At 37.4% G+C, this 15,937-nt stretch overlaps 1 protein-coding gene across 3 annotated transcripts in view; it reads left to right on the forward strand.

The window, feature by feature from the left end:
* The window catches only part of ACSS3 (acyl-CoA synthetase short chain family member 3), a 194,733-nt gene that overhangs the window by 74,564 nt on the left and 104,232 nt on the right, over positions 1–15,937 (forward strand). For all 3 annotated transcript variants that reach the window (XM_061415644.1, XM_061415642.1, XM_061415645.1), the window contains one exon: positions 2–97. In XM_061415644.1, coding sequence (XP_061271628.1) covers positions 2–97 — 96 coding nt within the window. The remainder of the gene's footprint in view (position 1; positions 98–15,937) is intronic.

Consider the following 15,937-nt stretch of genomic DNA (forward strand, 5'->3'; position numbering starts at 1 on the left):
GGTGTGGTGGGCAGCTTCTGACTTAGGCTGGGTTGTCGGACATTCCTATATCTGTTACGGACCTCTTCTACATGGAAATACTACAGTTTTATATGAGGTAATAAAATTCATACCACATATACATAGTGTTAATTTCACTGAAAGTTTCTGAGAAGTAGTCTAAGTAGGAACAAAAAAAATTGAATGGGGACAGGGAACATTTTTATGTCTTCTTCCAGTTTAAAAATATGATTTCATAAGACAGAGAAATACACAGAAAAAAATACACAGCTATTTAAATTGTGTTGAACAAAGCCATAAAATTATATTCTGAAAAATATACACTAAAAAACTTTATGTCTGTCCCTTTCTAGAAAATATCATTGGACTGATCCTGATTTAGAACCTTAGAAAACAGTCATCACAAAACAGAGATTCACCTTTTTGTGTTTTTAGAGAATTAATGGATTTCAACTGTATGGTTTCTTGATTTTAGCAGATATTTTTGGTAGTTTCTGATGATTGTTGTATGTATAATAGATGATGTATGCATAATTTCTGAATGTATAATAGATGATGTATGTATAATTTCTGATGATGTTGTATGTATATATGCTTCTAGACTGATCAGATTGAATCTTCATAGCTTTAAGATTCAGTTGCATGGATTAATGTTAACCAGGAATAATATTTTTGTGTGTATACTAGAAAATTCTGCTCTTATGCCTATTCTATTTAATTTTAGTAAGTGCCTTGTATAAATACTTAAAACACATGTCCATCAGATTTGTAGGATCTCGGAAGTTGAGAGGAACAGTAAAATGGTAGTTTGGTAAATCAGTACACAAAGTAATCTTGGACTTTTGGGATAAAATGTACAAGATGGGAGAATATGGAAATCCTTTTATAATTATATTAAAATATAATTGCAAAAATGAAGTCAGGGAAATTTGAGTTGGTTACAATTTATGTGGTTAAATCCCTGTGATTATAATTGTCTGTAGTTCAAACATCAGTGGTTGATATAATGACTTTAAAAAATAGTCACCATATGCAATAGTATAATCTTATTTTCCCTTCTTACGTTTGGAAATTTATGTTCAGTTTAATGAGGAGAAGAAAAAAATCATTAACTTATTAGAAAGCATTTGGATGAAAGGAAATAGAGTGAAAATGTCATACAAGAAAGCAATGAAGGAATTGTGAATGGTTTAGTCTGATAATAGTAATATATTTAGTGTGCATATTTGTTAAGAATCTTTTGACATTTAAAGAGTGGCCACATAGTAATGTAGTAATGTGGAATTCCAGAGACCTATCTTTTGGGCGTAATCAGAGAAAATTTAACTGTTCATTGGTAGAATAGGCAGCTTCTGAAATAGAAGGCTCTCTTTCACTTAAAGTCTTTCAACATCAAGAGAGGAATCTGAAGATTCCTCTCTTCAGATTATGTGAGGTGTGGATAATAGTATTAGATTATGTCAAAGTTCTTTAAAATCTTAGCATTCTGCAAGTCAATGATTCTGAAATAATCAAAGACTGTTCTTAATCTTTGTGGCAATCTCCTAGTCCCAGTCAACATTTAAAAGCATGATTATTCCTGCATTTTCAGCTGGCTGGTTTTCTGTATTGAAATGCTCAGAGATATTAAGGCAAACTTTGACACAAATATTACGCCATCTTGTACTACTCCTTGTCTTTTATACTATCCCTCTGTCCTTTGTAGACTTAATATGCCCTGTGGTATTTGTAATAATTAAAACATAAAATAATCTTGATAATTGTGTCCATACTGAAGTCCTTGCAATAGAATAAGTGTTTTTATTAAAATAATAATTCCCTCGGAAGTAAACAAAATAAGCCTTAACACTAATACTTATAATGAATTGTGGAATTGCTAATATAAAGTGACAAAGCCAAAGATGCCATTATATTGATAAGTATTTATTAAGTATTAGTTTGCCTTTAGGATTATAGTACATGTAATTTTTGTGCGTTTACCATTGGCCTTTTTTTATTTTTTAAGCTTATTTAAAACATAATTGTCACACCATTAAAAGGGCTGTGTTTGTCTTTATCTTGAAATGATGAGCTCAAGAACAGTCTAGATGCTGTATTAGTATTTGTTGTACAAAAGGGTGATTTTCTTTTTTTAACCTTTTAAATCTTATCTATGAACTCGGGTTTCTTTCCTACAACTTATAAACATCCTCGATTCTCTCTTATCATAAAACAAAGCCTTTTAGACTTCTGCACATTTCTAGCTATCCCATTTTTATATTCTTCTCCACTGAGTCCTTGGAAAAAATACCCTTCCTGTATTGTCTGAACTTTATATTCTTCCACTTATTCTCCAACCCAGTGAAGTCCAGTTTTTCTCCACATTGTTTCATAAAGCTACTATATCAGAGGTCAGTGGTGGCTTAGTAAGGAACAAAATCAAGGATTTTCTTCAGTTTGATTTTATTTTTTCTCTCAATGGCATCAACCCTGGTGCCTGTGTTTGGTGATGGTAATTCTCTCTGCCCTCTTGAGTCCCCTATATCCTTTTGCTATTGTTTAGGCTGTTTCTTTTGCCTTGCATGACTTTCCCTCTGTCCTTCCTTGTCTGGTTCATTCCATCTATTTTGTAGACTCTGATTAGATGTAATCATCGCTTGGAAAATTTCCTCAAAGTCTTTGACTGCTCAGTTCCCCTTTCTGTGGCTCCATTGCCCTTTGAACATATGTCTGTTAGTTAGCTGACCACACTATTCTGGAATTATATCTAGTCAAGTGTGAGGGCGTCACAAGCCAGTCTCAGCGTAGTAGACAATACACACTAAACATGTAGCAAGTGCTTATGGAACTAAATTGGATGCTACTTCTCTGTTCTCATTCTGCCTCTCTGACATCCTGTCTTCTGTTTCCTCTCTTGGTTTCTTTTACTTTGATCCTCAACATTGGGTGATAGTAGAGTCTTGTTCTTAGCCCTCTTTTCTCATTCTGTTTATATTTCCTGGATAATCTCCATGCAATTGGATTTGAGTATTATTATTTAAACCCAGGCTCCTAACTCCTCCTATCTATATCTAACCTTCCTGCTAAGCACCAGCTTATTATTAGGGATTTTCAGATGGCCCAGACATCCCTTATGGTCAAGGTGCTGTGAAATGAACTCACAGTCTCCACTTTTCCCTCCAAAGACATTTCTTTCTGTGTACTCTGCCCTGTTGTTAACGTTACAGTCAGCTAAACTAAGAATCAAGAAGTGATTCTAACTTCATTCTCCTTATGTATCATATTCTATTGCTCACTACAGCTTGTTGATTTACATTTTTTTTTTGTTCTCGTTGTTCATTTGCTCAGTCATGTCTGACTCTTTGCAACCCCATGGACTGCAGCACTCCAGGCTTCCCTGTCCTTCACTGTCTCCCGGAGTTTGCTCAGACTCATGTCCATTGAATCCATGGTGTCATCCAACCGTCTCATTTTCTGTCACCTCCTTCTCCCTCTTCCCTCAATCTTTCCTAGAATCAGTGTCTTTTCCAATGAGTCAGCTCTTCTCATCAGGTAGCCGAAGTATTGGAGTTTCAGTTTCAGTCCTTCCAATGAACATTCAGTTTATTTCCTTTAGGATTGACTGGTTTTATCTCCTTGCTGTCAGATGTGAAATGACAGGGTTAAACATATTTGAGGAACTTTCAATGAATCCTTGTGTTGGTCACAATAGCAAATAAGATGCTATTTGAGAGGAGTCCAGCTGCCTATAAGAAGTCTGGCCAGATTTTGGAGCCCAAGAAAATAAAGTCTGTTACTATTTCCATTTTTCCTCATCTTTTTTGCCATGAAGTAATGGGGCTGGATGCGATGATCTTCATTTTTTAAATGCTGAGCTTTAAGCCACCTTTTTCACTCTCCTCTTTCACTTTCATCAAGATTTCCTCTTTGCTTTCTGCCATTAGGATGGTGTCATCTGCATATCTGAGGTTATTGATATTTCTGCCGGCAGTCTTGATTCCAGCTTGTGATTCATCTAGCCAGGCATTTCACATGATGTATCCTTATGTAGTTAAGTAAGGGTGACAATATACAGCCCTGATGTACTCCTTTCCCAATTTTGAACCAGTCGGTTGTTCCATGAACAGTTCTAACTGTTGCTTCTTGACCTGCAAATTGATTTCTCAGGAGGCAGGTAAGGTGGTCTTATTCCCATATTTTAAGCTGGTCTGGTATTCCCATATTTTAGCACATGTCAAAAGTGTCCTCTTGTTTCCATGCCTCCTGCCGCATAGTCGAGGCTGTGACAATTTAGTAAGTGTGTTGTTGACTGGTGTGCATTCTGTGTTTGGCCTCTGATCTCACTTGTGCCTGTGCTTTCCAGTCGTATATTTCAGACAGCCAGTCTAAACCATGTTCTAATAAATACTGCCTTCAGATGTCTTTCCAGGCCATCTCTGCCAAAACTCTAATTTCTGAGCTCTCCTCACTGTCCATCTAAAATGCAGAGATGAAAGCAGAACTTCGCTGCTTAAATTTTTTCAAAGGGTTGAGTTCTGCCTCCAGGAAGTTAGAGATGGCATACTTTTCTCTATTCCTCCCACTAAGTAGAACTGAACATTTTAGGCATTATGTCTAAAACAAATGTAAGACTAAAAGATGGAGATAAAAAAAAAACCAAAAACAACAACAAAAAAAGATGGAGATAAGAAGGAAAACTGACTTTAGGGACCTTGAAATTTGAGAAATAACATAGTGAGGACACCTTGGCTTTATTTTTCCCTCTTAGATTTGTGTCTAAAGAAGCTGACAACCTATAAGTGCCAACAACTGCAGACAAAGCAAATCACAACAAAACTAAACCCTCTGAAAAGGAAAACAACAATAACAAAAACAACAAGCCTGACCTCTCAAGCCAAAGGTTTAGGAAGGAGCAGTCTAAGACATGAAACTTTTAGATGGCTGCACTCCAGACAGATGACACACACAGATCCATGGTCCCAACCCCACTGCCAACAGCAAAGGCTGAGTGGGAAGTTTAGACTTCCACAACTGTTAGGCTTTAAGGAGGAGCTTAATTCTAACCCTCTTCCCACAGGGTGGTGTCAGAGGAGTTTGAATAGGAAGCCAAGATTTTCCTTCCTGTTAGATTATAATGAGGACCCGTTGAACAAGCAATAACAGTAGAGACCAAATAAGGAGCCTGGGCTTATCCCCCTAACCTACCAGTAATGAGATACCCCTTCCATTCTCCATTGGGATAGAGTCAGTGGAAGCCTAGTAGAGAGTCAGGATTTTGGGGATTTTCAATAACAAGACCACCTGTCTCTTCCCTGTGATATCAGTGGAGGCCTTGTTGGGAGCAGTAACAGGGAGCTCTTACTTTATCCAGGCAGGGAGGTGCCTTTAGAAGCCTACAATTAGAACGGGAACCAACCCAGAGTCATGAAGAGCATTCTCCCAAGCTATTCTCTTCTCCAGGGGATCTTTCCCACCCAGGAATCAAACCCAGATTTCCTGCATTGCAGACAGATTCTTTACCATTTGAGCCACCAAGGTACCCAGTTGGGTATCAGTGGAGGTCAAATGAGGAACCTGGATTTTTACCCCTATGTCTTCCTTCTTTGCTGGAGTGAAATCTAAATAAGCCACCTGAAACAAGATTTAAATACGAGTCTGTCTCATAATGTAATACCAAGAAACTATCCAGGATTTGATGACCTCATACCAAGAACTAAAAACATCTCAAGCTGAATGAGAAAAGACAGTTGATAGGTACCAGAACTGAGATGACAGAGATGTTAGAATTATCTGACAAAGATTTTAAAGCAACTGTGGTAAAAATGCTTCAACAAGTGATGATGAACATTCTTTAAACATTCTATTTTTTTAAGGTCAACAAAATAGTTACAGTTAAGAAATAAAAAGTTCCAGCAAAGATGGAGAGGGTGTGGAGAAAAGGGAACCCTCTTACACTGTTGGTGGGAATGCAAACTAGTACAGCCACTATGGAGAACAGTGTGGAGATTCCTTAAAAAACTGGAAATAGAACTGCCTTATGATCCAGCAATCCCACTGCTGGGCATACACACTGAGGAAACCAGAATGGAAAGAGACACGTGTACCCCAGTGTTCATCACAGCACTGTTTACAATAGCCAGGACATGGAAGCAACCTAGATGTCCATCAGCAGATGAATGGATAAGAAAGCTGTGGTACATATACACAATGGAGTATTACTCAGCCATTAAAAAGAATACATTTGAATCAGTTCTAACGAGGTGGATGAAACTGAAGCCTATTATACAGAGTGAAGTAAGCCAGAAAGAAAAACACCAATACAGTATACTAATGCATATATATGGAATTTAGAAAGATGGTAACAATAACCCTGTATGCAAGACAGCAAAAGAGACACATATAGAACAGTCTTTTGGACTCTGTGGGAGAGGGAGAGGGAGAGGGAGGGATGATATGGGAGAATGGCATTGAAACATGCATAATATCATATGTGAAATGGATCTCCAGTCCAGGTTCGATGAATGAGACAGGGTGCTCAGGGCTGGTACACTGGGATGGCCTAGAGGGACAGTATGGGGAGGGAGGTGGGAGGGGGGTTCAGGATGGGGAACACAAGTACACCCGTGGCGGATTTATGTCGATGTATGGCAAAACCAGTACAATATTGTAAAGTAATTAGCCTCTGCTTTAAATAAATCTATGTTAAAAAATAATAAATAAATAAAAATACCTTAAAAAATAAGTTCTAGCAAAGATATAGATGCTATAAAGAATAATCATAGGGAAATTTTAGAGTTGAAAAACGTAATAGCAAAGGTAAAAACTCAATGGATGGGCTCAATACCAGAATGGAGGGGACAGAGGAAACAATTAATGAACTGGAAGAAGAAGCAATAGAAATTAAGCAATCTAAACAACAGAAAGAAAACAGACTGAAAACAAACAACTAACAGAGCCTCAGGGATATATGGAATGATAACAAAAAATATAGCATTTGTGATTTCAGTCGTGAAAGGCGAGGAGAAAGACAGCGGGCTTGAAAAAAATAATGGAAAACTTCTGAAAACTTCTCATCTTCTCAGACTTGGCCAATGATATATATATCTATTGGTTCAAGACCGAGTAAACCCTTAAACAACGTTACTATAAAGAAATCCACATACACCAAAAAACCTTAATCAAACTTCTGAAAATTGAAGGCAAAAAAAATTATCTTGAAAGTAGTGAGAGAGAAAAGATTTCTCATCTGTATGGGTAAATCCCTTTGAAAGATAGGATTTTTTAGAAACTAGGGAGGTCAAAGGAAAGTGACAGAATGTTTTTCAAGTGTGAGAAGAAAGGAACTGTCCATCAGAATTCTGTATTCATGCAAATATATTTTGAAGATAAAGGAGAAATAAAGACATTCTCAAGGGAAAGAAAAATTTGGAAAATGTGTTACCACTTTCTTATTGTTTAGTCATTAAATCGTGTCTGACCCTTTCACAACACTATGGAGTGTGAAGCCTGCCAGGCTCCTCTGTCCATGGGATTTCCCAGGCAAGAAGAGTGGTGTGGGGTGCAATTTCCTATGCCCGGGGATCTTCCTGACCCAGGGATCGAACCCGCGTCTCCTGCACTTTAGGTGGATTCTTTACTGCTGAGCCACTGGAGGAGCCATAAGCCTCTCTAAAAGGGACAGCTAATGGCCAGTAGTTAATAATGAAAGACGAAGTATTTCTTAGGTTTGAGAACAAAGCAAGGATGTCCACTCTCACCTCTTCATTCAATAAAGGTCCTAGTTAATTTGATAAGGCAATATATGAAAACAAAAAGAGAAACATATCAGAAAGGAAGAAATAAAATTGTCTCTATTTGCAAATGGCATGATTGTCTAGGAAATTATAAAACATATTTAAAAACCTGTAATTAATAAGTGAGTTCAGCCAGATCTCAGGATACAAGATAAACATGCAAACATCAGTGGTTTTCCTACATACTGCAGTAAACACCTTTGGCTACAAAAAGGCAACAACATCTCCTTGTAGAGAGGGAACTGTTCTTTATCTTGATTATATCGTGTCCTAACTGTGATAGTAAGCTATAGTTTTGCAAGATGTTACTGATTGGGAAAGCTGTTAAGGGTACATGACATATTTCTGTATTATTTCTTACAGTTCCCTGTAAATCTAAAATTATCTCATATAAAAAACTTAATTCAGTCAGTTCAGTTCAGTCGCTCAGTCGTGTCCGACTCTTTGCGACCCCATGAATTGCATGCCAGGCCTCCCTGTCCATCTCTAACTCCCAGCGTTCAGTCAAACTTATGTCCATCGAGTCAGTGATGCCATCCAGCCATCTCATCCTCTGTCGTCCCCTTCTCCTCCTGCCCCCAATCCCTCCCAGCATCAGAGTCTTTTCCAACGAGTCAACTCTTCGCATGAGGTGGCCGAAGTACTGGAGTTTCAGCTTTAGCATCTTTCCTTCCAGAGAACACCCAGGACTGATCTCCTTTAGAAAAGTTACTAAAAGAGATGTCAAAGAACAAAATTCAAACTTATTTGCATGATATGAATGATCTGTAGTCATCTGCTCTTTGCCCATCTTTAACATCTGTCTCTTGTTCTGACCCCTAATTCAGCTTCCTACTCAGCAATCCAGTCATTATTAGCACTTACATGAACAGAAAAAAGTGAAAGTGAAAGTCACTCAGTCATGTCCGACTCTTTGCCATCCATGGACTATACAGTCCATGAAATTCTGCAGGCCGGAATACTGGAGTGGGTAGTCTTTCCCTTCTCCAGGGGCTCTTCCCAACCCAGGATCGAACTGCCAGTGATTAAGTTGTCTCCTCTACTGAAATTCCACTTTTGTTCTGATCATGTAGCAGAGTGGTTCTTTTTCTTAAGGGATCAACTTGGATTTCATCTTCTCTCTGATGTTTCTGTGCTTTCCTCTGGCTGATCGAAGTTCTTTATAATTGCGTTCTACCGTCTAGATTCCTTTGGTCTTGTGAATACAGGCCTGTGATACTGTCAACTGAGGACAGGGATGTTTGTCATTTCTGTACGTTCAGTGTCCAGCACAGTGCCTTTCAGGAAACACAGAAAATTCATTGTGTAAATGAATTTCTAAGAGGATTAATTGACAACTGGAGCATGCAGAACACAGGGCGAAAACTTGCTTGATTAATTAAAGCAAAACTAAAGTATAACGGAGTCCTGACTCGTCACTAGGCCAGGAAATGAAAAAAGTCTTTATTAACTTCCACAAAATAATTGTCCCACTTGTGCCCCAATTTTAGTTGGATTGCTAACTTGGCATTGTTTTATTTTAGTGTTATTATTATTTTTAATTTAGGAAACAAAAATCTTCCATTACATAATATAAATGCCTTCTTTGAATAGTGAACAGAATAATTTAGTAGATCATTCATGTCTTCATAGGATTATCTTTTCTGAATAAAAATGAACTTGTAAATTTCATTGATCAAAGATTTATTTTTATTCTTAATGAATTATAGCATATTAAAACTATAGTATGAGGTAGACAGTGAATTGGTATCTGTGATGATATCTTTCCCTAGTGATGCATTTTAATTTAACAAAAATTGATGTTCTGAAGTATTAGGAGATTTGCAGCTTACTCTGTGCCAAATCATCTAGAGTACAAAAATCAGCTCATGAAACATTTCTCTTTTATTGAGTACAAATGGTTTATGATATTATGAATTAATAATTACATTAGCTGAAAAAAAATTAAAAATGGTTATAATTAAGTTGGATATTCAGTGAAACCTCCAAGTACAGAATAGTTACCCACTTGAAGCAATCTGTTTCACCATAAAACTTACAATGGATATTTAAATAAGATTTTCTTTTTTGCCACAGAGCATCAGTCCCCAACCTTTTTGACACGAGGTACCAGTTTCATGGAAGACAGTTTTTCCTCGGACTGGAGTTGGAGGATGGTTTAAAGTGATTCAAGCACATTATCCTTATTGTGCACTTTATTTTTTAGTATTATTATTATTATATCAGCTTCATCTCAGATGATCAGGCATTAGATCCTGGAAGCTGGGAACTCCTGCCATACAGGCCATGTAGGCCTACATGTTCCTGGTTGTCTGCTTTGATATTTAGCTTCCTGACAATTGCCAAATTTTCAACACATTCCTGTTTCTTTCAGTAAAACAAACAAACAGCAGCAAAAAAAAAAAAACCCCATAAATTGTTGATTCCCTGTCCCCATGCAGTTACAGCTTTCTTCATCTTGGAAGGCTCTTGCCTATACCCAATAGCTCCACTTTCTAACCTAGAACTTAACGCCACAATCCTCTCAAACTGACATCTGTCATCTTCATTTCATAATAACAGCTTTTGATAATTTCTTTAGTGACTGGAAAAGTCAGTTTTCATTCCAATCCCAAAGAAAGGCAGTACCAAAGAATGTTCAGATTACCATACAGTTGCACTCATTTCACATGCTAACAAGGTAATGCTCAAAATTCTCCAAGCCAGGCTTCAGCAGTACGTGAACCAACAACTTCAGATGTATAAACTGGATTTAGAAAAGGCAGAGGAACCAAAGATAAAATTGCCAACATCCTCTAGATCATAGAAAAAGCAAGGGAATTTCAGAAAGACATCTACTTCTGCTTCACTGACTGTGCCAAAGCTTTTGACTGTGTGGATCACAACAAACTGTAAAATTCTTAAAGAGGTGAGAATACCAGACCACCTTACCTGTCTCCTGAGAAACCTGAATGGAAGACAAGAAGCATCAGTTAGAACTGGACATGGAATGATGGACTGGTTCCAAATTGAGAAAGGAGTACATCAAGGCTCTGTATTGTCACCCTGCTTATTTAACTTATATGCAGAGTATATTATATGAAATGCTGGGCTGGATGACTCACAAGCTGGAATCAAGATTGCCAGGAGAAATATCAACAACCTCAAATATGCAGATGATACCATTTTAATGGCAGAAAGCAAAAAGGAACTAAAGAGCCTCTTGATAAAGGTGAAAGAGGAGAGGGGGAAAAGCTGGCTTAAAACTCAACATTCAAAAAACAAAGATGGTAGTATCTGGCCCCATCACTTTATGGCAAATAGATTGGGAAAAAGTGGAAACAGTGACAGATTTTATTTTCCTGGTCAAAATCACTGTGTATGGTGACTGCAGCCATGAAATTAATAGACGCTTTCTCCTTGGAAGAAAAGCTATGACAAACCTAGATAGTGTATTGAAAAGCAGAGCCATCACTGCCAACAAAGTTCTGTATAGTTAAAGCTATGATTTTTTCCAGTAGTCATGTACGGATGTGAGAGTTGGACCATAAAGAAGGCTGAGCGCTGAGGAATTGGTGCTTTCAAACTATGAGGCTGGAGAAGACTCTTGAGAGTTTCCTGGACTGCAAGGAGATCAAACCAGTCAATCCTAAAGGAAATCAGTCCTGAATATTCATTGGAAGGACTGATGCTGAAGCTGAAGCTCCAGTGCTTTGACCACCTGATGCAAAGAGCCAACTGTTCGGAAAAGACACTGATACTGGGAAAGATTAAGGGCAGGAGGAGAAGGGGAGACAGGATGAGATGGTTGGATGGATCACTGATGCAATGGACATGAGTCTGAGGAAACTCAGGGAGATAGTGAAGGACAGGGAAGCCTGGCATGCTGCAGTTCATGGGTCACAAGGAGTTAGACAGGACTTAGCGTCTAAACAACAACAGCAACTAGTAATTATATTTTGCATATGCCAGTGCACATTTTCAGTCCTCTTCATATTTGACTCTTCAATGTTTGGAAGTTTTGACTTTCGTCTATCTTAGTTACTTTCTTCCCTTCTGAGGAAAACATGCTTCTATTTTTCTGATGTTACTGTTATGCTCATATCTGCTACAGGAATCTTCTGACTCGTTGCCTGAAATATATACCTCTTATCCTTTACAGCGCAGCCAAGTGTCACCTCCCGAGAGAAGCCTTCCTTGACCTCTCTGACTAGGGCAAATCTACGTAGTTTTTCTTAAGTACCTGGGTTTTTTTCCTTCTTGGTTTATGTCACCATTGCCATTTCACTTTAATTTTTATGCTCCTCTGATTTATCTACCTCTCTCTGCTCCATACTCTGTGAGGGAAGGAATCATGTTAGTGTTTGCTCACCATCGAGTCTCAGCTTCTTGTCTTGTTCTGGACAGATTTTCAGTTCTCAATAAATATTTGTTAATAAATGCCTGAATGAAGATATCAGGAAAAAACAAACTTGATTTGTAAGTAAAGACTTTTTTCCCCCAAGAAAGGAAAAAGTAATTCTGATTTTCTCTTTAGTAGAGAACTTCATGAACAAATTAAGTAATCCATTGTATCTTTTTCAAGAAACAAAGATTTATTTTTGTTCACTGATGTGTACATATTTAATATATGCAATTCTGGAAGCCACATTGGCCTGCCCAATTAAAATATACAAACCAATTCTGAATAATTCAGCCCTTTATTTCTCATCTATAAATATTACTATTAATAGTACCTTTCTTACATGACATAAATTGGTTAATCCATTGAAATACCTTAGGATAGTTGCCAGAATATAATTGTGCCATAAATGCTAGATATTATAAGCTACTTTTATTCAAAGCTATGAATATTTTCTTTCCCAGAATAAAATTCTACAATATAAACACCAGGCATTCATTCCCATGCAGTCCAGCCATTGTAATGCTTGAATTTTCACATATTCCGCATTTCTTCTTTCAAAGTGTTTGTCCTCCCAACTCTGACGTGGTCATCAGCACATTAGAGTCCGCTCCTTTTGGACCCCATTCATTCTCTTCTGAGCACCAGTCAAAGGAATCAGCACACGGGCATGTGTTGATCCTGCTCCTACCATCTTTGAAGAATGGGCAGCAGATGTGGAAAATAACCCTGTGGTCTGTCCCCTCAAGAATCTGTCCTTTCAGAGTAGAACTTGTAATTGAAATGAGAGTGGCCTGGAAGTCTTTCATCTGCAAATAGTACAGAACATTTCATGGTTCATTATTATCCAAACATATATAACCTTTCACTTCTACTTTTTGATGGGCTTTATCAGTACAAGCTTTTAAACTGCCTGTATATCTTTGAAAACTTCAGGTCATTCAGCTTGATAGTCTCTTTTTGAATGTTCTTTTCCTGATTTCATGGGAGGAAGGAAAAGTTTAGATAGCCCTATTTTTTTTTTCTTTACAGTATGCTTAGTGTAGAAATGAACTCTGCACTCGCCTTTATTTGTGTAAAAGTTTAGTAAAATAATGTACGTGAAGTCAGTGTGAAAGCTTCAAAGAAATATTATGATATGGATATGTATCTATAAAATATATACAAAATATAGCATGTATAATATCAATTTATATGAAATAGTGACATTATCATCACCATATATACCTGGATCAAAACGTTAAAACATTTTGCAGTATGAAAGTCTCATGTTGCAGAATATTGAGGATACTTCTTTGAACTACTTTCAAGTTATTTTAGTATTGAACACTCTTGTTAGGTCATCCCCAGTGTTTCCTCCATGGCTGTCGTCTGCTCTGTTCGGCTTTGTGTTTGTAATCTCTGTGAAGACATCCTATGATGTATTTTCCACATGTGGATGTTCTGAATTCTCAGTGCCTCCCAGGCTTCATTTTAACAGTGTAATCGTTACTTGCATGTATAGAGTTATAATCCTTTTGCAAGACATTTGCACTTCCATCTATGTTAACCTGTTTTCTTTATTGATTATCCCCTTTTCAAGGACAGAGATTTGCTTCTTTCAAGTATGAAATCTGTTCCTTTTTTTTTTTTAACCACGAATTGCCATAATATTGTTAACTAATATACTCCATAGGCATACACCAAAGACTTTCTCTCTTTTTCCTCGTATAATGGAAATTTCTTTCTTTCTTTTAAGTATAGTATAACAACAATGTATTTTTTGTGTTTGTATGAAATAAGAAAAATGATGACTCAGTTATTACTTTGATTCAGGCTGTATAATTTTAGTATCTCAATTGGAACCGATTGTAAACCTGATGCTAGCATCTTTAAGGTTTCTTACAAGACTAGTTGTTGAAAGATTCCTTTTTTTGAGTATTTTTCTCTGTGTGTGCCTGTGTTTCATGATAGAACAGGCAAGTGCAACTATTGTCATAGCTCCAACAACAATATTTATTGGGTACCTGTTGTGAGCGTAGCATCTTGCTAGGATTGATAGAGAAACAGAGAAAGTATCAGATGCCCTCCTTGCAATAAAAGCACTGACAATATAGTCAAAGAATTAAGAGTAGTGTAAAGGATAGAAAGCAAAATTGAAGACACCACCTAAGAAATGTATTACAGTGTGTAGAAAATGTGAAAAAATTTCCAGAAGCTACATTGAACCATTAATACTCTACATTAGATACTTGCACCTGGTTTGGTGCAATTTTCTGATGACAGAACTAAATGAAGATCAAAGAAATTAAATAAGTTGCCTTAGGTCACATACCTTGTAAATGGATTATATCCTGGCTCAAAAATCTTTCTATTAGTCCCTTAAGAGAAGTTTAGGACTAGAGTAGACAGTAAAGGTTTGTGGATGATATAGTCCAAGTAATAACAGCAGCTTCTATGGATGAGTGTTGGGTGATAGGAACTCCTCTAAGCAGTTTATATGGTTTTAATTAATTCTATCTCCAAACTCATGGGATAAATATTTTGCCTACCTATTTACAGTTGTAGAAACTTAGTTTCGGAGACATTAAATAACTTTGCCAATAGCATAAGAGTGATGGAGCTGGGATTCGAAGCAAGGTTTTCTGGCTGCAAAGTCTCTGTCCTTGGGTTCATAATTTTGAGATGAACAGTTGGGAAACTTGAGTAGTGCAGACTAGTTTGCTCTACTATATGCCAGAACCAGAGTATCCGTGATCTGAACATAAAGGAGAAGGCAGGATGTTAGAGTGTCAGGTGGATATTGTAGGACAAAGGTAAAAAGGAAATTGAAAATAGTTGAGATGTCTTCAGCTAGGACAGCTGCTGTAGTGGCAGTTGTCAACTGAAATACTGTAGTAGGAGTGACGGCTATTGTGGAGGAGAGAACGGTACTTTTAGTTTTGGGAATGTTGAGTTTAAAGGAGCTACTCAGACATTTGTGTGGTGTTGGGAAGTGAGGTTTGAAACTCAGAAGAACTTTCAGAATTAGAAATGTGAAAGAGTTAATAATTCAGGTACCTAAAGTGATCAGGTTATGCAGCGAGGTGAAGTCTGAGAAAGGAAAGCAATATAAATTGAGGGTGAGAAAGTGAAAAGTGAAAAAGGAATCAGAAAGCCATTTCCTAAAAACCAGTGGAGGGGAGGTCTTCCAGAAGATGAGGAATCGGTGAGCTAAGTGCTATGGAGAGAGGGCTGGCAGAACAAGACTGAAGAGAGCTTTGGCAATTTGGGTGTATGAGGGCAGTCTCCTAGGAAAGTTTGTGTGTTCATTTTATTTTTAACATGGAGAAACAAGAGCATGCTGAAGTTTGTATTTGGTAAATTATGGAACGGTGTGGAAGAGTTAGACTTTGTACAGCCTCAGGTTGAATTGCAGTATACATATTGAATACACTTTATTTTGAATACACTTTGAATTGCAGTATACATACGGAATACACTTTATTTTCTGGGCGGGAACCTGTTGGTGTAATAATGCAAGAGGCCATTTAGTTTCTCTAACAGTGAATTCTCACTCCTTGCTATGAGTAAAGAGAGCCTGAATTTGTTCCTTCATTACAGGATATAGCAGAGTGATTGCTCATCCGCATGGAGGAATTCAGAGAGGAAAGCAGTCCTGCTTTTATCTAGCCTTGAACTACCAGCTATCCTAGTGATAAATATTCTCTGATTGCTGAGAACGGTACATATGTCAGAGTCCCTAATTAGCTCAGCACTGGGTCTGTGGAATTACCGATTACTGTGCTCTGCTTCATTTACTTGG

This window comes from Bos javanicus, chromosome 5 (assembly GCF_032452875.1).
Source record: "Bos javanicus breed banteng chromosome 5, ARS-OSU_banteng_1.0, whole genome shotgun sequence".
Classification (NCBI taxonomy): domain Eukaryota; kingdom Metazoa; phylum Chordata; class Mammalia; order Artiodactyla; family Bovidae; genus Bos; species Bos javanicus.